Source organism: Prenolepis imparis, unplaced genomic scaffold, assembly GCF_030444845.1.
Source record: "Prenolepis imparis isolate NDT839.2.m4 unplaced genomic scaffold, iyPreImpa1.0 SCAF_30, whole genome shotgun sequence".
In the NCBI taxonomy this organism is placed as follows: domain Eukaryota; kingdom Metazoa; phylum Arthropoda; class Insecta; order Hymenoptera; family Formicidae; genus Prenolepis; species Prenolepis imparis.
The window spans coordinates 276,978-301,266 of NW_028141188.1; the positions used below are offsets into that span (position 1 = coordinate 276,978).

The 24,289-nt window shown below is 38.0% G+C and overlaps 1 protein-coding gene across 1 annotated transcript; it reads left to right on the plus strand.

The window, feature by feature from the left end:
- The first annotated feature begins 8,843 nt into the window (after window positions 1–8,843).
- Window positions 8,844–11,628, plus strand: LOC145946940 (uncharacterized). The gene is made up of 6 exons (XM_083056695.1): window positions 8,844–8,990; window positions 9,223–9,577; window positions 9,731–10,278; window positions 10,521–10,622; window positions 10,902–11,361; window positions 11,492–11,628. The coding sequence occupies exons 1-6, from the start codon at window positions 8,844–8,846 to the stop codon at window positions 11,626–11,628; spliced, it is 1,749 nt and encodes a 582-aa protein (XP_082912821.1).
- The last annotated feature ends 12,661 nt before the right edge of the window (window positions 11,629–24,289 follow it).

Below are 24,289 nucleotides of genomic sequence, written 5' to 3' on the forward strand. Positions count from 1 at the left end.
CTCAATTGACTTTATTGTAAGTGATGATCCACAGGAGCAATTAAATTTTCCAACAGAGTTTTTGAACTCTCTGACACCTTCTGGAATGCCAGTTCATTGACTTAAAATAAAAGTCAGTGCTATAATAATCCTATTAAGAAATTTAAATACTAAGAAAGGACTTTGTAATGGAACAAGATTTATAGTAACTAATTTGAAAAATAATCTAATTTATGCGGAGGTTCTAACTGGTCTTGCTCGAGGACAGATTGTCATCATTCCAAGGATAGATTTAATTACAAGTGATTTGGAATTGCCATTTAAATTTAAACGAAGACAGTTTCCTATTCGAGTATCATTTGCTATGACAATAAATAAATCACAAGGACAGAGTTTAGAAAAAATTGGGATTTATTTGCCACATCCTGTATTTGCTCATGGTCAACTTTATGTGGCATTTTCTAGAGCAACCAAAAGGGAAAGTGTAAAAATTAAGATAGATGAATTTAGCAATCAAGGACATCTAATTGAAGGAAGTGAAAAATGTTTTACAAAAAATGTAATATACAGAGAAATTTTGTAAATTGAAGAATTATGAAATTGTATGAGAGCTAATAATAGCGGGTTAGCGGTGGGTACATTAGACGTAATCAAAAAATATTTGAGTAAGGAAAAAAAATTGGTATAATAATTAAATAATAAAAAAAAAAATTTGTATGAATATATATTTACTAAACTAATGTTTCAGATTTAAAACATATTAAATTGTGTGGAAATTATAATAACAAAAAAAATTAATATAAGCAAACAAAATTTTAATTATAAATATTTAAGTTTATGCAAAACAAGACGCAAAATACAATATCAGGGAGTGAAAAAAAAATAATAGTAGTCATCTTCGAAAAATTTGCAACATTTGATATAAATTTCGTGAAAATCGGTCAAAAAATATGCAAGTAGTTCGCGGTAATGCAGACAGAACAATTAATCTTTTGTGTTAAATCAGGTTTTATAAAGGCTTTATGAGAACCGCGCGAAGCGCGGTCCGAATTATAAAAGCTTTGAGGACCGCGCGAAGCGCGGTCCGAAACGCTAGTATATATATATATATATATATATATATATATATATATATATATCATTAATTATAATTATATAAATATTATATATTAATATGTATATTATATTATAAATTATACTATATATTATAAATTGTATTATATTATATTATATATTATGTGTATTATATTATTATATATATGTAACGTATGTATTATTATATATGTATATATTATGTGTGTTAAAATAATAATAATAAATCAATTTTTTATAATTTAATTAAAATTAAAAGAATAATTTCTGTAATATTATAAAATTTAAAAAAAAGCGACGGGATATGGAAAAAAGGGGGAGAGAAGCCGATACGAAAATGCATTTACGTTCTAGTATTGTACTGGTACGATGAGAGTACAACGTATGATCATAACCCTACATCAAGAGCACAGTGGCGTTACGGTAGCCGTACCGCGTACTAATACGTTGTACTGGTAACGTACGCCTACGGTACGCACGTACGTGATAGGTACGGTACTGATACACAGAGTACGACGTACGCTCACCGTATCAGTACTGTGGAAGTATTTTGTTATCTGGGGGGTGGTCGATGTCACGTGTTTTCGACAGTCGGTAAAAATTGCAGACTGAGCAAACAACTCCGGTCGGTACGTCGCCGATAACGAGGAGATGCTTAGCGCAAGTTAACCACTCAGATTGCACGCCAATAGGTAAACGCATACGGCAATCCGTACAGAGAGCGGCACTTGTTTCCCTATTAATAAAACCGATTATTCGTTGGCAATACGGGAGGTTATTTAGGGTTTCTTCAATAGTTTCTTCCTCGGAATCATCCTCGGGGAGGAGCAAAGTGGTGGGGATGTCCAAGTGTGACGGTATTATTGGACACATAGGAGTTAATTGTTTAAACTAATGTTAGTTAAAATAAATAATTGCCATGAGGTCGATTTGAATGTTCTAACACGTTCACGAAGTTTCTAGATATTCTGGAAAGATTTAGAATTTTCCAAAGGGTTGACTGTAGGATACCTACTGCAGTTTTATGACCCATAAACTGACCCTTGATAAAAAAAAAGGTTTCGCACGATTTCTCTTTTTGGGAGGTGAGAAAATTTAAGACGCGCAGAGAATATTCTGGAAACCACGTGGTAAGCTAATATTTCTAAAATTGCAAGAGAATTTATTAGTTATTATTGTTAAGTGATTCAAAAATGCGTAGACGTAGTTTCCGAAATAGATTCTTGTATTTCGCGGGTTCCCGGGCAGAAGGGAGGCTCGTGTTGTAAAGAAATATCTTGAGCACCTACCTTATTTAATTTCCAAGGAATGGACAATGACTGGATGGCGATGATCCGGGGTACCCGCGTTGTAGAGAGTGTACAGGATGCCAGACCTTTCTGCAGATACCTTGTACGGCGTGGATCGTTGTCCGGGATGTCGTTCAATGGCACCTTGGAATTCTTGATTTCGATCGCGTGCAATTGCGTAGGCCACTCCCGTAATTTAACGTCCGCGTGATTATTATTATTATTATTAATGCTAAAAGGCACGGAGTCGCCGAACAATCTATCGTATTCCGCGTCGTTATGATAGTCGATTCCAATGAAATTAGAGAGACCACGTGTTGATTCAGTGCGATGTAGTCGTGCTGTTATACGCCGTAGTTGATTCTTTCTTCCTGCACGGCGTGTTTTAGGCATTATAAAATTTAAACATTCTGAACGTCGTAAACGTTGGCTGAGAGAAATACACATGTGTGGTGGAAAATTAATATTTTTAAGGAAGAATTGCAACGTATCGGCGCCAACGTTCGGCTGCTCGAATTTATAACCGGAGCGTTCTAGAATCCATAAAACTATGTTTCTCATTTTATGGACATTTTATCATTAGGATATTATGGAAAAGGAATGGAGATTTTAGGGCCGATGTTGCGACGAACATGTCGAAACATTATTTATATAGGTGCAAATGCAAAGCGTTGACATTCAGCAGCTTTGTCCCTTGCGGAAAATCGGTCGTAAACGAGAGTGAAACATCTTCCTTAATATTTTTAAGGAAGAATTGCGACGTATCGGCGCCAACGTTCGGCTGCTCGAATTTTTATAAACAGATAGCGCTCGATTTTATTATTATGACATTCCTTTGCGATAATTTTGAGGGGGATAGGGCTGAAGCTTGCGGAGAGCGGGTCTGTATCCACGATGTTCATCACAAAGTCTCGAACTATCACCGAGCTAAGTGTGGTGACTGAAAGTAAGTGAATCAATACAAAAATAAATGAATTTTGAAAACATTGAGCGTCATGATGATCGGCCCAAGTTTCACGACTTGTGGTATGATTCGGAGCGTGAGGTGCATATTAGGCGGGTGCGAATAGGGCGGGAATACGACCGCTATTACATTGACCGGCTGTGGGGTGACATGGAGGAAGAGGTCCCTTACGGTGAATGGGACGATGTGTGCTGTCTACGCAAATTGTTCGGCGAGGAGCCATATCCTCCCGAACCTGTTATGGTGGAATATTGGGATTGGTATTTCTTTCTTAATTTAAAAATTATTAAAATATTTATTAATAAACATTTTTTTTTTCTGATATGCAGAAGTGTCGCCCTGCCGCCCGCAGCGCTGACGCCCGGCCACCACAACCAATTTCACATTTCATCTTTTATTTTGTTTTATTTCATATATTGCCTTCTTAATATTATATTCTTTTTATATTTCATTGTATTATTGTTTTATATTTTATATCATATTATTAATAATCATATATTTTTAATTTTTAATTTTAATAACATAAAATTATAAATATTACATATACCTATTTTATGAATAAAAAAAAATTATTTTTAATATAAAAATACATATTTTACTTTAGAATAATTCCTCTCTTTCCCCCATTTATATTAAGAATATTATTATAAAAGAATTATTATTATTAATATTGGAAAAAAAACATTATTTAAAAAAAATAATTCTCTCTTGCGAACATCTCGCGCTCTCTTCGCTGCATCATCTCTCGCGTGCGCCTCTCGCTATCTCTGTCTCTCACGTTCACCTCGCGCACTCTCTTTCTCTCCTAAGCGCTATCTCTCTAGAAGTCCCTAGCCTCGCGCTATCTTTTTCTTTCTTCGCCATGCCATCTCTCTCGCGCTTCCTAACCTCACGCTATCTTTTTCTCTCCTCGCGCTACCTCTCTCACGGTCCCTAGCCTCACGCTATCTCTCTCTTTCGTGTACCTCACCGCGACATCTCTCTCCTTCACATGCGCTATCTCTTTCTTCTCTCTCACACTACCTCTCTCGCGGTCCCTTTTTTTTTTTTTTTTTTTTTTTTTTTGGCGGTGTGGAAACCTCATGGTACCACTCGCCCCCGGGTAGGGACGAGGGTTATGTGAGACTCCTTGTCCCCCATCACCGACCCACGTATGGATCGGCGGTGGGGTCCAAGACCTACCGCACTAAAACCACAGCGGGTGCCTACGCTGGCGCTTACGGGGATGACAAGGAACTGCCGAAGCATTACTTCTTGCCATCTCTCGCGGTCCCTAGCATCACGTTCCCCTTCACCGCATGACGTTATCCCCCGCAAGGACCACAACAAGCTTCGTATGAGAGCTAGGGAACTGTTTACGGGTGGGAGAGAGTGCGGATTGGAAATGCGTGCAAAGAAATTACATCATAATTTAAACTGAATTAAACACGAAACTGAAAAATACGTTTATCTTTTGGGAAATAGATGTTATGAGTGCAGAGGTTCAGTGTACCAAATATTACCGTGCAGTCTGTGCCCTATTTGCATACGATAAACTATTAAAAAAAAATAGGACATATAAGTGAAACTTTGCAAGTGAAGATGGCGATTCAGGAAAAATCGAAGAACAATCCGGTGACTTCGATTGTACAATATTTAAGAAATCGCGAACTTGGTGTGTAAAAACCTCAAGCAAGAGATGTGACCCATTTTCTGCAATCTCATGAAAAGAAATTAATAAAGGCCAGGCAAACCTCAAGTTACCTAGTTTTGACTTTTTTTATATATGTAGAATAATTTTAATGAAGTCACTTGGCGTGAATTTTAAATTAATCTAAAGAATTAGATACACATATAAAAATGGTAAATAAAACTATTTAAAGAAATAAAATAGAAGTCATTTATTTAGAAATGAATAAGAATGTTACCAACATTTTGTATCATATTTTTGATTCTAGAATTGTGTCACCCAGAATCGAACTATGCGTTTTATTCGAAAAAAAAAGGTTTTCAAAAATCTCCTTCCTGAGAATAAAATAAACTTTCGACTAGATGTACGGAAATAGATTCTCAAATCTACACAATATCTTTGCGACGATAAATGATATCAATGAAATAATAAAATATATAATAAATCATCGTTATCAGGTAAAATTAGGGGTAATACGAAAAAATATGGATTTTGTTTTGGTGAACCTACATAATTTCAACACTCACTATTTTCAAGTTTCAAGTACCTATATTTTTGGCGTAGCAAGAGAGTTGATCATTTCTGACAAACAAATGCGTAAAGGTTGTGAGCATGCCATATTATTTTATTTCACATATATTTACATATCATAAATCTTTTTATCAAATTTTTTAAATTAATTGTGAACGAAACATAATATGTAGATATATTTTATTTTGTGAAAAACAAATCGCTTTACCTCTTTGATCAATAAACAAATAGCCGTGAACCGAAAGCAATATTATATGTTAAATATATATTGAAACTTCTCATCTCCACAAACAAAATAGAAAGGACTAATAGAAAGGAAATGTATATGAATTTCACGTAGCGTAAGAAAAAAAAGTTTTACGAGTTTGACCGTGCGATCGACAACTTGCTCTGTTGCGACTCGTTCACTCGCGATTTTTGCTAAATTGGTTAACTTGTCTCTTAATAAAACTGAAAAATGTCTGGAGTTAAAGTTACGGTAACAAAGTGCGTCAACTTAGCATCAAATTTGCTACCAACGTTTAACACAGCGCAATATTTATCCAGTTTATCGGATGAAGCGTCGGAGAACAATTACACGGGTTTTGAACGATTTGCATGTGCTAGTTCAAATACCTTACTAGCAATTTTATATAGACTAGGACATTTTAACAATGATAATCGATTACGTTTCGCGGGTGAAATAATAGAAATGCGCGAAGCGCTTGGCCACGAGGAGGAAGATGTAGCAGAACTTTCTGTTACTTAATTATCGGAGAAATCGTATATCAGGTAATGAAATGTGTTTTTAAAAAATGCTATCAAACTCCAAAAATTCTCAGAACTTAATTATCTTAAATTTTCAAATTAATAATTTATAGAGCGGAATATTCCCGCGAATGTAGTAAGTATAGCTCCCGTACTGCGACAAAGACGACAGAATGAAGAAGAGCTCGTCGACGCACCACCTGCACGTAAGTGTTACATACGTTGTGTAAATAAAATATTAAACTTTATAAAATGTTCAATAAAACATTAAATTTTTAGGGAGAGCACGATTAAACGGAAATGCAGTTGAGGTAATTCCGGTTAATTCGTTATCGTCAAGTAAGCTTCAATTTTAAGAAAATAATGTAAAAGAAAAATGTACAAAATTTTTACGAAATATATATGAATATATCGTTTTTAGATAACACAGATGACGATGACAATAATGCGGACATTGACAGCGTGAGCTCAGCCGAGCCTGAAATATTTTCACCCCGTAAGTTAATACTTTAAAATTTATTTAAACGTTTTACATGAGCGAGTAAAATATGAAAAATATATTATCTTCTTTATGATTTTAAAGTTTGATCGCAGAGCACCTAAATAGAATGCAAGAAAAAGAGGAAGAAGAGGAGGAAGAACAGGAAGAGCTTTGGGAAGAAGAAGAGGCAGAAGAAGAAGAAACGGAGGAAGAGCAAGAAGATCATCGGGAAGAGAATGAGGAAGAAGAAAATCAAGAGGAAGAAGAAGAAGACGAGAGAAGAGAATTCGATCCTCGGACGGAAGGTAATGCCCTTATTTTGTCTTTTACCAATTTTTATGTTTGAATTCAACCTTAAACGAATTAAAAATTTTTTATTAGAAATTCGTCGCTTGTCGATTAATTATTCTCCGGAATATTAACGTAGAAGGAGAAGGGTGCGTTACTCGAAACATGTCGATTACCGTCGAAAGGTGAGTTATTTCACTATATTATGACGCTAGCAGTTGAGCAAAGATTAAATTCGAACATAAAATAAAAGCAATATTATCATAGTATTTTATACAATTTATATTTAATTTTGCAATTTCCTTTTTTGATAGTACAAAGTGGCGGAGGGGTCGGAGGTCACGAACAAAATGAGAGATTATTATCGCAAAATAATGAGGAAGTAATCGCGAGGGAGGAGGATGAAGAGGATAATCACAATATTAATTCACCAGAGACGGAAGGGAGTGAAGAGGAGGAGCATCACCGTCAACATTCGCAACAACAGCCGCAACAACAGCACCAACAGGTCGACAATAATTTTGTGCATGTAAATTTGCTAGGGGAAAATGCGCGTCGATTTAGGAGATTCGGGGTAATTGGAAGAGAAGCGAGTTTCGCGATACGTCCGCTACCCGAAGGTGGGGATATTTATCGTTTTTTGGAAAACGCTTTTCGCGAAATTCACGCGTTTGCGATAAATTCGTGCGAACCGGGTGATTATGTAGGATTAACGTTCAATTCACCGAATTTATCGCATGGTCCCGCTGGTTTATCCTTTCGGCCGGTGCGTGACTTGACTCACGAGGATATTTGGGGTCTTGTAAGTTCGGTAGCGCAGAGCGCGGGAGGTCTCGATATCGCTGAACAATTTAACGTGCGTATTTTTAATATACAGTTCCTTCGGGTCGCGGACGTAACGTATTAACGTGTGAAGATGTCGCGAAACGCTTGATAGTCGAAATAACTAATTCCGATAATTTGTGTTTCCCTCGCTCCCTCATAGTAGCGCAAACTTACTGCGAACGCGGTAACATACGAACAGGAGAATTACACGATAAGTGGAATACAGTAAGACACTCGTGTTCGGTGTTACAACGCGAATGGGCTGCGCTATTAACGAGAAATGCCGGTGTGATAATGTCTGAAGAGGGATGCGGGATACACGAAATCGAGGGCTTCCAACGATATTTCGCCGCTGACAATATCGCGATCGTTGTATATAATTTTAGCACTTTTGGTCGCGGCGAGAAACCGTTGTACGACGGTACAGCGATACTCGCTTCTCTTGGACGCGAATCCACTCGGCGATTAAATATTATGTATTACGAGAATTCACGTCATTACAATCCTATATTAAATTTAAAAGCCACCGCTGGTTCTCGTAATTATTGCGCAGCGTGCAATGTAGGTTTTCGAAACAATAACGGTCACCGATGTTCGAATAAATGTCCACGTTGTTTTGCCGTGCCGTCATGCGATTATTCTGATACGCAAATCGTAAAATGCGACGTGTGCAATCGGTCGTTTTATGGTTCATCGTGTTTCGAACGTCATCGTAGTCAGAAATCATATAACGGTAGATCACCCTCAAGTATTTGCAGCATGATACGTTTTTGCGATAAATGTGGGAAAATAATTAAAGTGAATGAGAAGCATGAATGCGGCGTTTCTTACTACAGATTATGTCGTTCGTCGCAACCTCAAAATCATTTATGCTATATGCAACCTCTTCGTGTCGACGTTAATTACACTGTCGGACCATCGACGTCGACATCGCTGCCTGCGACGATAGACAATTAACGAGGAGTGATAGATGCGACGATGACAATTAACGAGGAGGAAGAAGAAGACTTAGTTGATAACGTGGAAGCGAACAAATCTGCATATGAACGTAGAAAAGAACGCGTCGCATTCGTGTTTTACGACTTTGAAACGCGACAGGACGAGACGATCGAAGGCACGTTGTACGTAAAAAAAACACGTTCCGACACTTTGCATCGCGCAAAAAATTTGCGAAACTTGCGCGCAAAACAACGATATATCCGTGCGCTGTCGCTGGTGTGGTGTGAGAGAGTTCGTATTTCGTCATAATCCGGTGAAACAATTCGTAGATTTCGCAACGCGAAGGACGAAATGTTTCAAGAAGATTATATGCATAGCACATAATGCGAAAGCGTTGGACGCGCAATTTATTCTACAGCATATAGTTGAAAATCGGAATAACCTGGAACCGAAAATAATTTTGAACGGCACGAAAATTATGGTATTAACGATAGGACATACGGAGTTCATCGACAGTGTTAATTATATGCCGATGCGATTATCCGAGCTACCGAAGGCTTTCGGGCTGAAGAATACGTCAGATAAAGGAATTTTTCCACATTTATTTAACACTGTCGAAAATCAATCGTATGTCGGACCATTACCCGCCGTGCATTATTATTCACCTGAAAATATGAAGACAGAAATACGCGAACGCTTTCTTGCATGGCACACCGAAATGAAGCAAAAGAAAGTAATATTCGATTTTCAACGCGAGATTGTGCGTTATTGCCGTACCGACGTTGATATTCTTTGACAAGCTTGTATAGCATTTAGAAAAATTTTCATCGATCGCGGTAATGTATGTCCATTTGAAGAATGCACGACTATTGCCTCGACGTGTATGACGGTTTTTCGTAAAAACTTTTTGCGCGAAAATGAAATAGGAGTTATTTCTCGCGGTGGATATAGGAAAACGAATAATCATTCACGTAAAGCTCTGCAATGGTTAATATGGATGGAGCGTGAGCTAGACCATCCGATAAACCACGCTGGGCGCGGGCAAGAATATCGCACGATTGATGGAACGCTCGTCGACGGATATTATGAAACGTCGGTGGAGGCGACGACACAGCGCTACGTTCTACAGTTCCACGGCTGTTTTTGGCACGGGTGTACGACTTGCTTCCCGATAAATCGTGATAAGTCTCTTTCGTCGGCTACGGAACGTGGTGACACGATCGACTCGCGATACGAACGAACTCTCGCAATCACGTGGCGACTTCGACAACGGGGATACTTAGTGACGGAAAAGTGGGAGTGTACCTTCGATCGAAAAATGAGGGATAATCGCGAAATGCGTGAATTTCTCGAGAGTCATCCGATGGTGGAAACAGCACCGCTCGATCCTCGTGACGCATTTTTCGGTGGACGTACGGGAAATATTGCGACCCTTTACAAAGTCACGGGTGCTGAGAAAATACGTTACGTGGACGTATGTTCTTTGTACCCGTATGTATTGAAGACGGGAGCTTTTCCTATCGGCCGGATATTTATGTCGGCGATGAATGCTCCGCTTTAATCGGATCAGCTCCGAATAATTTTGACTCGCTCGAAGGTCTCGTACGTTGTACGGTACTTCCACCACGCGATTTATTTCACCCGCTACTCCCGTATCGAGCGCACGGAAAATTGTTATTCGCTTTATGTCGCAGTTGCTGCGAAACATTATCACAGACGGCATGTACGCACAAGCGTCCTAGCGAACGCGAATTCGAGGGTACGTGGGTGTCCTGCGAATTACGCAAGGCCTTTGAAAAGGGTTATCTCGTGACAAAAGTAAATGTAATTTGGCAATATAAAATTAGTCGATACAATCGCGAAACACGTCAGGGCGGATTGTTCGCTAAATATATAAACTCATTTTTGCAGCTTAAACAGGAAGCAAGTGGGTGGCCGAGCGAATGTGGGGATGGCGACGACGCTAAAAAGTGATACCTACGGGAGTATGAGGAAACCGAAGATATCGTTCTCGATAAGCATAACATCGCACGGAATCCCGATTTACGCTCGGTCGCAAAGCTTTGCTTAAATTCATTTTGGGGAAAATTCGGCCAGCGTTCCAATTTGCCAAATACCGAAGTCGTTAAAACGCAACAGCGTTTAATGATATTATTAACAAGTCCCGAACACGAGATATCCGATATATTATCTGTAAACGACGAGGTAATATATGTTTCGTGGCGAAAGCGACGAGAGGCTGTTGTACCCTCACCGATAACTAACGTGATAGCCGCATACACGACTGCACAGGCACGACTAAAATTGTATGAATATCTGGAACGTTTAGATCGTCGTGTATTATATTACGATACCGATTCTTGCATTTACGTAAGCACAGGAAATCCGAATGAGTACGAACCGAGTACAGGCAATTTTCTAGGCAATATGACCGACGAACTCGAAAGCTACGGTCATGGTAGCTACATCGAGGAGTTTATGTCCGGCGGTCCAAAATTTTACGCCTACATTGTACGAACACCAGACGGACGTATACATGAAACTTGCAAAGTTAAAGGTATAACTCTGAATTACGAGAACTCGCGACGTGTTAATTTTAATAGTATTAAAAAATTGTTATTAGTGCGAGAAAAAACACGAGAAAAAGAAGATGACGAAGATGAGACATCGATAAATCTGCGTTTTAGCGCCATTCGGCGCACTGCGTTCTGCGTTTCATGAAATTGTAACGCGGGACGCGACGAAAATATGCGTACCAGTATTAGTAAAACGTAGATTTATCAATAGCCGTTATTCAGTTCCAAACGGTTATTTATCGGAATAATATTCTTTTCTCTCGTATTTTTTCAGTCTTCCGTCTTTCTTTTCAAATAGATTACAAATATTTTTTACATTTATTAGGTAAGCAATTGGAAATATTGTAATAGTTAAGTATTTGTATATAGTATTAGTAATAACTTTGTTATAATTGTAAATAAAATTAAAATTTATGAAACGTCTTTCTCCCGCAATTTTAAGTGTAATAAGTTAATGATCGATTAATCGCACATTTATTTTGTAAAATTTTTCTTCGCGAGAAACATGTTTAACACATTTTGAACTTTATGTATATACTTATAATAACTATATTGACTTTTGTAAAATCACCATGAATAAATGTGTTTTTTTTTTAATTTAAATTATGCAATATTTTCTTTCCACTCTTTCCCTTTTTTCTTTTAACAGCGAAACACTCTCGTAAAGCTCTATTGTAATCTTCAACCGTGCGATAATTTTGTTATTTCTTTCATCACGCCGTCACCGACCTTTGTTTCTATTGTTTAACTTTTAAGTGCCTCATTATCACTAATAATAATATCGCTACCAGATATGAGGTGTGACCCTGTCTTATCTAATCGAAAACCAGCGGGGAGTCCTGACTTATCCGACCAAAAACAGGCGTCAGTGACCGAGTGGTGGGGGGATGACGTCAGTGACCGAGTGGTGGGTGATCGGCGCCAGTGGTCGAGTGATGGGGGTTTGTTTTGACCCGCTATAGCTGACATACTACTACTCACGCACTATATATATTTTTCTTTATTATTATTATTATACATATTTATATATTATTTATTATAGTTATATAGTTACATATAGAAATCTCCATTGAAAGAAAAACTTGTCGAATCTAAGATTATTTCAATAGCATATATGAACTGAGACAGACTGAATTTTGTGTTTTTACAAATGTCGCTCCAGCGTTTCTCAACAGCTTCAATGACGAGATTTTTTGGGATGTTGGTCAATAATGACGACACATCTAACGACATTAATAAATCGTTTTCTTTGATTTTTGTGTTGTTAATGATTTTAGCAAAAGACCAACCGTCTTTAATGTAAGATCTGGGTTTTTTGATAGAATTATATAAGATTTTATTACGCGGATTATTACGGATATAGTACGCTATATTGTATGTCGGGCTACCAAGAGAAGATACTATGATTCGGAGTGGGGCGTTCTCTTTATGTATCTTAGGTAACCCGTAACATCTCGGCAGGTTTCCATTCATGCAATTCAGTTGTTTATAGGTGAAGTCATCTATGAGTTTATTATCACGCCAAGATTTAATAACAGTGTTAATTTTAGAAGAAATACGTTGGATGGGGTTCTTCTTGACCTTATTGTAAGTCGTCTGGTCATTTAATTAATGCTAAATACATTTTATCACTGTAGTCACTTTTACTCATTATTACCGTAATTTGGCCTTTGTCGGCCCTAGTTATAAGTAAATCATTATTTTTACGCAAAAAACTTTGACAATGTGAGTATCTATTCGTGAGAAATCTCTCCAAGTAATTAATGTGTTTGTTATTATAAAGAGATTTGTGAATCGCGTTAGTTATATTGTTTCGTGTGGTTTCAATCACTTGTGTAGGTATTTTTTGATAGTTAGATTCTACGTTTTTAACAATCTCTAATAAAGAAGTAACCCGATCTTTATTATCTCTAGTGTTAATTGGTAAACCAAAATTTTCGCCTAGACATAAAAATTCATTAACAGATTGTGGGATGGTTTTATTGCTAATATTCACCAGCCATTTAGATTTGTCAATATTCACCAAAGGGTTGAGAGGTATTCTTCTTTTTAGTACTAAGTTATTGAATTTATTAATCAAAGTAATCTTTTTATTGTAATTAAGGTAAGAAATCTTGTGTTTGTTGAATGTAATGAATCTGTTTACAACGTCAGCAGGTAAAGGTTCGAAGAGTCTTTCTTCAGTAGAATAAATTAATTTTTTAAAAAATTCAAGTTAAAATTCTTATCGTTGATTTCAAAATTCAATATTTGAAATTTAAATCGTGTTAACTTATTATTGAATTTCTTATTCACACTATTACTATAAAAGTCGGAATTGATTTTTAGATTATTAATATGTGGTGGTAGTAGATCGTATTTTCTACATCTTATTAGAAATATTAGTTGTTGTCTCACTATACAGATCTTCTTTCTTGTGTTCAACCATGTTTTCAATAAGTAAGTATTGTGGTTGCCAAATGTTGTTGAAATCCATTGGTAAAAGCCATTAATATGTGTGTACACCATAATTAGGTCGAGGTGTTAAATTAAATAATAATAATATATATTTTTAAAAAAATAATAGTAGTAGGACTATGCCGGTTCTAACCTATGGGGCTCCGAGGGGGGTGCGGGACGCGGGGGTATCTCTTGGCGTGGGGGCTAATGTCATGCGGGGTGGGGGGGATCTCGACGACGCGGAGGCTGAAGGCATGCGGGGCGGGGGGAATCTCGTTGGCACGGGGGCTGACGTCAAGCGGGTGAAGGGGATGTTTCGACAAAGGAGGGGGAGTTTTCTGAGTGCAATATTTGTAGATGGTATCTTTACGACTTTTTTATGAGGGATCTTAGACATTTTCCCAAAAAGGTATAGAATAAGCGAACAAAAATATTGACAATTTTGTACCCTCGATAGTATAATTTTATTACGGAAGCGCCGATGTCAGGCTGCTCGAATATATAACCGGTGCGCTCTAGAAGCCATAAAACTATGTTTTTTTCATTTTTATGGACAAAATGTCCATTAAATGTCCATAAAATCATTAGGATATTAAGGAAAGGAATGGGGATATTAAGGAAAGGAATGGGGATTAGGGCCGACGCTGCGACGAACATGTCAAACTTTATTTATAGGTGCAAATGTAAAAGCGTTGACGTTCAGCAGCTTTGTACCCTCACGGAAAATCGGTCGTAAACGAGAGCGAAACATCTTCCTTAATATTTTTAAGGAAGAATTGCGACGTATCGGCGCCAACGTTCGGCTGCTCGAATTTTTATAAACAGATAGCGCTCGATTTTATTACTATGATATTCCTTTGCGATAATTTTGAGAGGGATAGGGCTGAAGCTTGCGGAGAGCGGATCTGTATCCACGATGTTCATCACAAAGTCTCGAACTATCACCGTGCTAAGTGTGGTGACTGAAAGTAAGTGAATCAATACAAAAATAAATGAATTTTGAAAACATTGAGCGTCATGATGATCGGCCCAAGTTTCACGACTTGTGGTATGATTCGGAGCGTGAGGTGCATATTAGGCGGGTGCGGATAGGGCGGGAATACGACCGCTATTACAATGACCGGCTGTGGGGTGACACGGAGGAAGAGGTCCCTTACGGTGAATGGGACGATGTGTGCTGTCTACGCAAATTGTTCGGCGAGGAGCCATATCCTCCCGAACCTGTTATGGTGGAATATTGGGACTGGTAAATATTTCTTTCTTAATTTAAAAATTATTAAAATATTTATTAATAAAAACTTTTTTTTTCTGTTATGCAGAAGTGTCGCCCTACCGCCCGCAGCGCTGACGCCCGGCCACCACAACCAATTTCACATTTCATCTTTTATTTTGTTTTATTTCATATATTGCCTTCTTAATATTATATTCTTCTAATATTTCATTGTATTATTGTTTTATATTTTATATCATATTATTAATAATCATATATTTTTAATTTTTAATTTTAATAACATAAAATTATAAATATTACACATACCTATTTTATGAATAAAAAAAAAAAATTATTTTAAATATAAAAATACATATTTTACTTTAGAATAATTCCTCTCTTTCCCCCATTTATATTAAGAATATTATTATAAAAGAATTATTATTATTAATATTGAAAAAAAACATTATTTTAAAAAAAAAATTCTCTCTCTTGCGAACACTTCGCGCTCTCCTTCACTGCATCATCTCTCGCGTGCGCCTCTCGCTATCTCTGTCTCTCACGTTCACCTCGCGCTCTCTCTTTCTCTCCTAAGCGCTACCTCTAGCTCTTTTTATATATGTAGATTAATTTTAATAAAGTCACTTGGCATGAATTCTAAATTAATATATAGATTTAGATACACGTATAAAAATTGTAAATAAAACTATTTAAAGAAATAAAATAGAAGTCATTTATTTAGAAATGAGTAAGAATGTTACCAACATTTCGTATGATATTTTTGATTCTAGAATTGTGTCGCCCAGAATCGAACTATGCGTTTTATTCGAAAAAAAAATGTTTTCAAAAATCTCTTTCCTGAAAATAAAACAAATTTTCGACTGGATGTGCGGAAATAGATTCTCAAAATGTACAAAATGATATCCTTGCGACGATAAATGATATCAATGAAATAATAAAATGTTTAATAAATCATCGTTATCAAGTGAAATTAGGCGTAATACGAAAAAATATGGATATTGTTTTACAGATTCAGATTCAGGGACTCAAAATCTACAAGAAACACCTACTTTAGTTTCTGAAACAAAACAACAATTTTTTATTGTGTCTTGTGTAATCGACCGAATTTGAATTGTGTTTATTTTACTTGCGAGAAATATAATCAACATTTCAAGTTCGTTACATATTTTAAAAAATTTGGTTGTAGATGGGTTAGTAAACATATGTAAGAATATATTTACGAGTCTATTTCTCTATTTCTTTTTCGATTATCATGACATTTATATTTTTGATTTTGTTGTATCTCGAATTTAAAATTAAATTTAAGAAATAATAAAGATTTTTTTATACACTTGCAAAATAAGTGTCAAAAAAATTTTAATACATTATATTTTGTATTTAACATCTTTTTAAATTACAATTATTGTTAATTGTTGTAATTAATTTATTCATTTTAGTTGTAATTTATTCTGACTTTCTTTTCTGAATATGTCTCTTTTGTCAATTTTACCCAATATTTTTATTTTATAATTTTTTATCTGCCAAAGAAAATAATGTCGGAGGCGATATTCAAGTTCGCGATCAAATGTCTGCGTAAATATATTAAGATCAAGCCAAAGAAAAATTTTGTCTTCAATCCGTACAACATATACGTATGAGGGACTTTTGATGGTTTACTTTATGTCAAGTGGTGCCATTGAAGAGCGCTTAAAACATATGCTTTTTTTAAATAGATTCTGCAAACATTATTTACTATTAGGTGATATTAATTTGCATAAATACTTCCAAAGACACATCGATGGTTCCTTTAAAGTAAATAATTTTGATGCATTTTTGCATTAAGTGATGGAAATAATAATCGTAAAAGATTCAAAATTTGTACGCCACATTGTATAAAATCACATGTAAAGATATGTATCAAATTAAAATCTTGTAACATTGAAAAATTTATCAAATTGTAATAGCAAGAACAATAAAAAAATGAGATATATTTTTAAGCGAAATGAGGATTCGAAACTTGATACATCTTAAAATATGTCACTGAATAATTTTTCAATAATGAATCTTTAATAAAGGCCAGGCAAACCTCAAGTTACCTAATTTTGACTCTTTTTATATATGTAGGTTAATTTTAATAAAGTCATTTGGCATGAATTCTAAATTAATATATAGATTTAGATACACGTATAAAAATTGTAAATAAAACTATTTAAAGAAATAAAATAGATTTATTTAAAGAAATAAAATAGAAGTCATTTATTTAGAAATGAGTAAGAATGTTACCAACATTTCGTATGATATTTTTGATTCTAGAATTGTGTCGCCCAGAATCGAACTATGCGTTTTATTCGAAAAAATTGTTTTCAAAAATCTCTTTCCTGATGTTACGTCCGGCGGACTCCACGATTCTTTTCTTTCCCACGACCAAGGCGAAGTTTGTTGTTAGGTAAATAAAAAAGGAAGAAAAGAGATAATAGTAATCTAAGCGGCACGTATATAATAAAACGAAAACGTGCCCAGCAAAACGGACAGCTGCAGATATCGTGAGCGACCGATAAATATTACAAAATCGGTAAATAAAAAAGACCAGGCGGAAAGATGCCGAAAGCGGATTCTTGCCGACATCCTCGCGAATAATAAGTTAAAATCACAAATCGGGAAAACACTACGACGGCGAGAACGCGCCGAAAGCAAATCCTTCCCTGGTAAGGTTAGGGGAAAACAAATAATGAAAACGAAAGTGTGCGAAATAAGATAGCACACCTGCGGGTATTCTCGCGAGGAAGCGGCGAGAAATATAAACATTAAAAAGATGCCACACGCATCGCCTCTCAACAAACAAGCTCTAAGCCGCACGTGAGCGCAATAAAGCGAGAACCCGCCGATAAAAGCGGCACTAACGAACGCCAAATATCGCGATATAGGAAAAACTAACAACAAACACCGCCGCCGATATCGAAATCTCGAGACATCCCCGTTTTTGGAAAGCGAGCTCCGATTCGCAGACGCCTGCACTAAACTTTTGATTCGTCGATCCTTGCAACGCTCCCCATAGAAAGGGAAAGTAAAAATATTAAAAACGCGATTATGAATTTCTATTCGCAGGATTTTGTCAAAAGCGGAACGGAGGGCAAAAACCTGGATATAAACTCGAACTTCTCTGCGGAGCGACACTTATCGTTCTTCGTCGAACAACTACAATTTTCCTTGGGTTTTCACCGCAACACTTAGTGCGCGAAAGAATTCTCAGTGTGAATTCTCAGTGAAATTCCGGCATAATATCAATCGGATATACCAGCCAGACCTAGAGGCCCATTGATCCTGAAGCAGGCCGATCTTGCAAAAGTAGGGATACTATGAGAGTTCTAACCCATGGGGCTCTGAGGGGGGTGCGGGGCGCGGGGGGTTCTCCGTGGCGAGGGGTATGACGTCACGCGGGGCGGGGGTATCTCGTTGGCGCGGGGGCTGACGTCACGCGGGTGGAGGGGGATGTTTCGACAAAGGAGGGGGAGTTTTCTGAGTGCAATATTTGTAGATGGTATCTTTACGACTTTTTTATGAGGGTTCTTAGACATTTTCCCCAAAAAGGTATAGAACAAGCGTCGATGATTAACAATTTTGTACCCTCGTTAATATAATTTTATTACGGAAGCGCCGATGTCCGGCTGCTCGTCAACGGAGCGTTCTAGAATCCATTAAAACTATGTTTTTCATTTTATAGACATTTTATCATTAGGAAAGGAATGAAGATTTTAGGGCTGACGCTGCGACGAACATGTCTAAACGTGATTTAATAGGCCTCTACCTATTTGCGTTGACGTTCGGCAGCTTTGTACCCTCGCGGAAAATCTCCCATAAAAACGAGAGCGAAACATTTTTCTTAATATTTGTTAAGGAAGAATGCAACGTATCGGCGCCAACGTTCGGCAGCTTGTGTCCTTACTCCTCTATCCATAAAACCGATATCTCGGGAAACTATCTTTTGAGATACGCCAAATGTTAGAAAAAAAGATAGAATTAGGTGAAATATATATAAGGAGGATGAGAGCGCGTCAAACCATAGTACGATTTGAAAGCGCATAGATGCAGCGGTGAAAAAAGTTTAGTGATTACTTTCTTGTATTAGAAGTGTTAGTGGTATAATAGTGAATAAAAGAAATAATGGAAAACATCGAGCAGAACGAACGCGACCTGTTGGAGTGGTCCCGCCAAGTCACCACCTTGGGCGAATATTTTGAATGGGCGCTGCGCTGCGAGGACTTTATCAAACTGCTCGAAGAACGCAGTCGTATCAAGCGTCCGCGACTCTCCATTGGATATAGACAATCTTTGGTTGCTAGAATCGCGCGACTCGAGGGTGCAAAGACTCGATTGCAGAGACAGTTTATACCCAGTGGTGGTAATTACAGTGGCGGTAATTACAGTAGCGATAATAACACGGGAAGACTCGTTTGGCGAGAGATTGATACCGCGTTCGAAAATCGGATACTGACAGGTGCGGTGATTAACGCAGACTATATCGAACCGCGACAATTTTTGGAAGACGCTAGTAGTGTAGTACTCGAGCAAGTGCAAGATGTTATAAAAATACACAACTGTGCAAAAGTAAATACCGTGTTCAACGGTGAATTTGTGACAGGTGATAAGCGCTCCAACAAAAGCATTAACACGCGAAATTATGAACTCTTTCGCACGTCCGATTTACACGAGTGGTATGAGCGGCATGTCATCGAATCCACATTGGCGTCTCTCGAAGAGTTTCAGGAACGTGATAGCGGATGGGCATTGTCACGAATCCTTGATCTTACGGTCAACGTCAACAAGTGCAATCCTATGCGCGCGGGGTGTTATCTAAACTTACCGCGAGAAATTGTGACGAAGAGAGCAGTGGTGAACGTGCGATCAACGGACAATGCATGTTTCGCATGGTCAGTGGTGGCCGCTCTGCATCCAGTTGCAAAATATAGTGAGAGAACATCGTCATATCCACACTATACGACAGTGCTAAATTTACAAAACATTGAGTTTCCGATGACGTTGAACCAAATTAAAAAGTTTGAACTGGCAAATAACATCTCAATCAACGTCTACGGCATTGAGAGGAAGAAGGAATTATCTATTCTTCCGATACAGCTCACCGATCGGAAGAGAGAAAAACATGTAAATATGCTGTATGTGGAGGAGGACGACAGCGTTGGGCATTTCGCGTATATAAAAAATCTATCCCGGCTTGTCAGCACGCAACTGAGCAAACACAATGGTCAAAAATATATCTGCGATCGGTATGTATATTTATTGCAAACTACATAATAATTTTAAATAAAATTGTAAATAAAATTGTAATTTTTTTTCACAGATGCTTACACTTCTTTAATTTGAGCGAAAAATTGGAGGCTCACATTGCAGACTGTCGAGAAATGAACGACTGCGCTATCCGATTACCAAGCGATAAAGACAAGTGGCTCGACTTCGACAACTACAACAGAAAGGAGCGATTTCCCTTCGTGGTGTACGCCGACTTGGAGTGTGTGCTGAAGAAGACGCCGGAACATGCGTCATACTCCCAACATCACGAGGTATTTAGCGTTGGGTATTACGTGCAATGTTCGTACGACAACTCGTTATCCGCGTATAATTCTCGCCGTAGTATCGATTGCGTTTCATGGTTCGCCGAAGAACTTAAAAATTTAGCGCATCGTGTAAAGGGTATTTTGTCTGATAATGTCCACATGACAAAATTAACGCAAGATGAATGGGAAAAATTTCATAGCGCCACGCATTGTCACATTTGCGAAAAACCGTTTGGGCCGGATGATACACGCGTACGCGATCATTGTCATCTGACCGGGCGATACAGGGGTTCCGCGCACTCAAACTGTAATCTAAACTACAAAGACTCTTATGTCATTCCTGTAGTTTTCCATAATCTATCCGGCTATGACGCACATTTTATCATAAAAGAAATAGCTACCGCGTATGAAGGACGCGTAGATGTGCTTCCAATAACAAAAGAAAAATACATTTCATTTACGAAGACTGTCAATAGTACCGACGACGATAAAGATCGGAAAGCATGAAATTACGATTCATCGATTCATACAAATTTCTCAGTGCTAGTCTTGACAAATTGGCATCTTTTTTGAATAAGGATAAGTTAAAAATTTTGCGTTCCAATTTTTCCGCATTATCCGCTAACAATTTTGAATTATTAACGCGAAAAGGTGTCTTTCCGTACGAGTACATTGACTGCGTGGACAGGCTGCAGGACACGCGTTTACCACCACGCGAATCGTTTTACAGTTCTTTAACCAGTGACACTGTATCCGAGAACGACTACGCACATGCCGTCAACGTGTGGCAGCAGTTCTCCATTCAAACCTTGGGTGAATACAGCGATCTGTACTTAAAAACTGATGTCTTGTTGTTGGCAGATATATTTGAAAACTTTCGCGACACTTGCATCGCGAGTTACGGACTCGATCCTGCGTATTATTATACTCTTCCTGGGTATACATGGGACGCGATGCTAAAACATACACGCGTAAATTTCGAACTGCTTACCGATATCGATATGGTTATGTTTATTGAACGGGGTATACGCGGTGGTCTAAGTCAATGTTCAGGAAGATACGCCCATGCTAATAACAAGTACATGCAATCGTATGATCCGTCGAAACCATGGTCGTACCTTATGTATTTCGATGTAAATAATTTGTACGGATGGGCAATGTGTCAACTGTTGCCATATGCCGATTTTCGATGGGTCGACGATGTATCTAATTTTGACATCTCGTCAATAGCGCTCGATTCACCTACAGGCTATATCCTCGAAGTAGATTTAGAATATCCGCAACATCTTCACGACATGCACACTGACCTACCGTTTTGCCCGACGCGCGACAAGCCGCTCGGCAAGCGGGAAGATAAGCTTCTCGCAACGCTATATGATAAGAAGCGTTATGTCATACACTACCGCAACCTGCAACAGTGCACGCGTCACGGCCTTCGCGTTACAAAAATACATCGCGTATTACAATTCACTCAATCCGCATGGCTCCGCGATTACATTGAACTAAATACAAAATTTAGAACACATGCGAAAAATGATTTTGAGAAAAATTTGTACAAATTGATGAACAACGCGGTATTTGGCAAAACGATGGAAAACGTTCGAAATCATGTAGATGTAAAATTATTGACAAAGTGGGATGGACGATACGGTGCAGAGGCGATGATTGCTAAACCAAATTTTCACAGTAGAAGCATCTTTTCGGAAAATTTAATTGCCGTAGAATTACGTAAACTCGAAGTAAAATTTAACAAACCAATCTATGTTGGTATGTGTATACTCGAAATATCGAAAGTGTGTCTGTACGAATTTCACTACGAGTACATGTCACCGCTCTATCGTGAAAGATGCCGGATAATGTACACTGACACCGACAGTTTAATATACCATATTAAATGCGAAGACGTGTATGAAAATATGAAACACGATATCGCTAGATTCGATACGAGCGATTATCCAATTGACAACGCGTACGGTATACCGCTTGTGAATAAAAAGGTGCCAGGTCTAATGAAAGATGAAAATAACGGTACGATAATGACCGAATTCGTCGGGCTCAGAGCAAAAATGTACGCTTTGCGAGTGGATGGTAAGAAAGATACAAAAAAGGTTAAAGGTGTCAAAAGTAACGTTGTCGCGAGAACGATAACATTCGACGATTATACGCGGTGCCTGAACGACGAGATTGAAATGACACGTAGTCAGTCATGTATTAGGTCGAAATTGCATGAAGTATACACCATCTGCGAGACAAAAATTGCTCTAAGTCCGTACGACGATAAGCGGTATATCATACCTGATTCGACCGACACATTACCATGGGGACATTATCAGATACCCTTATAAAATATAATGTAATATAATGTATGTGCGATATGTTATGTAACATATGTGTATGTATTTCATATATTGGAACGGAAAGGATGTATTAATAAAGATTTTGTATTTCACATATTTCATGTATATTGTAATATTTCAAATACTTTTATTTGTTGTACACATTATATATTTTTTAATTTTTGAGTAATTAATAAATACAATTTGTATGAATTAAATTGCATTGTCCTTATGTATCCAAGAGTTGTGCGAATTGTCAAATCCCAGCCATTTTACGTAAACCTCGTCACCCCTCCTGCGCAGTACTTTCTCTACGAGATATACGTCCGGATAATTCGCGCTATGCAACTCGTGCTCGTAAAACGCTCCAGCGACAGATGTTTTGCGATAGTCCTCGAGTAGATAGGTTACGGGATTAGTACGCTGCACTTTAACAATTTTAAACACTTCGGTTGTCCAATTTGGTGTGTAACCCTTCTCAAAAAGTTTCTTGTACTTGCTAACGCGTACCGGGTCACCTACTTTGAACTTTGCCGGAGCGGCAATCTTTATGTTACTATATACCGTTTTTAAAAGTTTATCAGCGATCGCGGGGGTGACGTCGACGGGTCGCATGCCGATCGTTCGATGCTTGCGCGCGTTGTAATCCGATACGAGTTCCGCCAACGCGTCGATCCACTTGTAAGTTCCGTTCAACGTAAACATCTTCCACATGTCGTTCTTCAGCGTGCGATTGAATCGCTCCACAACCGATGCCTTCAATACCGAATATGTAGAATAGTGATTGATGTTATGTTTCCGTATAAGCCGTTGCACGTCGGCGTTATAAAATTCTTTCCCCATATCGGTTTGCATGTTTCTCGGGCATCTCTTGCTATCTCGAATTATCTCGGCGATAGCGTCAGCCGTCTCGCTTCCAGCTTTACTCTTGAGTGGTATGGCCCACGCGTACTTGCTCAACACATCGATGACGGTGAGTATGTAGTGGTAACCTCTGTTGAAACGAGAGTACGGACGCATCTCGACGATGTCAGCTTGCCACAGGTCATCGTATCCCCGCACTATGACGTGTCTTCGGGGAAAATTTTTCCTTGCCGGCGCGTGCAGTTCGTTCACCAACTGCCGTTTCTCCAAACTATGTTGTTTCATCGCTTCGTCGGTTTTTCTCGATCGCCGTTTGTCGCTCATTTTATGATTCATTTTCGTTTGTCGTTCTTCAATAGCCGTTCGTAGCCGTTCCTGACCCGTTCTTGAGCCGTTCCTGACCCGTTCTTGAGCCGTTCCTGACCCGTTCGTAGCCGTTCCTGACCCGTTCTTGAGCCGTTCGTAGCCGTTCCTGACCCGTTCTTGAGCC

What these genes read in the sequence shown, in the direction of transcription:
- LOC145946940 (XM_083056695.1), top strand. Translation starts at nt 8,844, where the DNA reads ATGACAATTAACGAGGAGGAAGAAGAAGACTTAGTTGATAACGTGGAA. An exon ending in CGATCGAAGGCACGTTGTAC is followed by an intron (nt 8,991 to 9,222) that starts GTAAAAAAAACA and finishes TTTATTCTACAG; the next exon opens with CATATAGTTGAAAATCGGAA. An exon ending in TGAAACTTGCAAAGTTAAAG is followed by an intron (nt 11,362 to 11,491) that starts GTATAACTCTGA and finishes TCTGCGTTTTAG; the next exon opens with CGCCATTCGGCGCACTGCGT.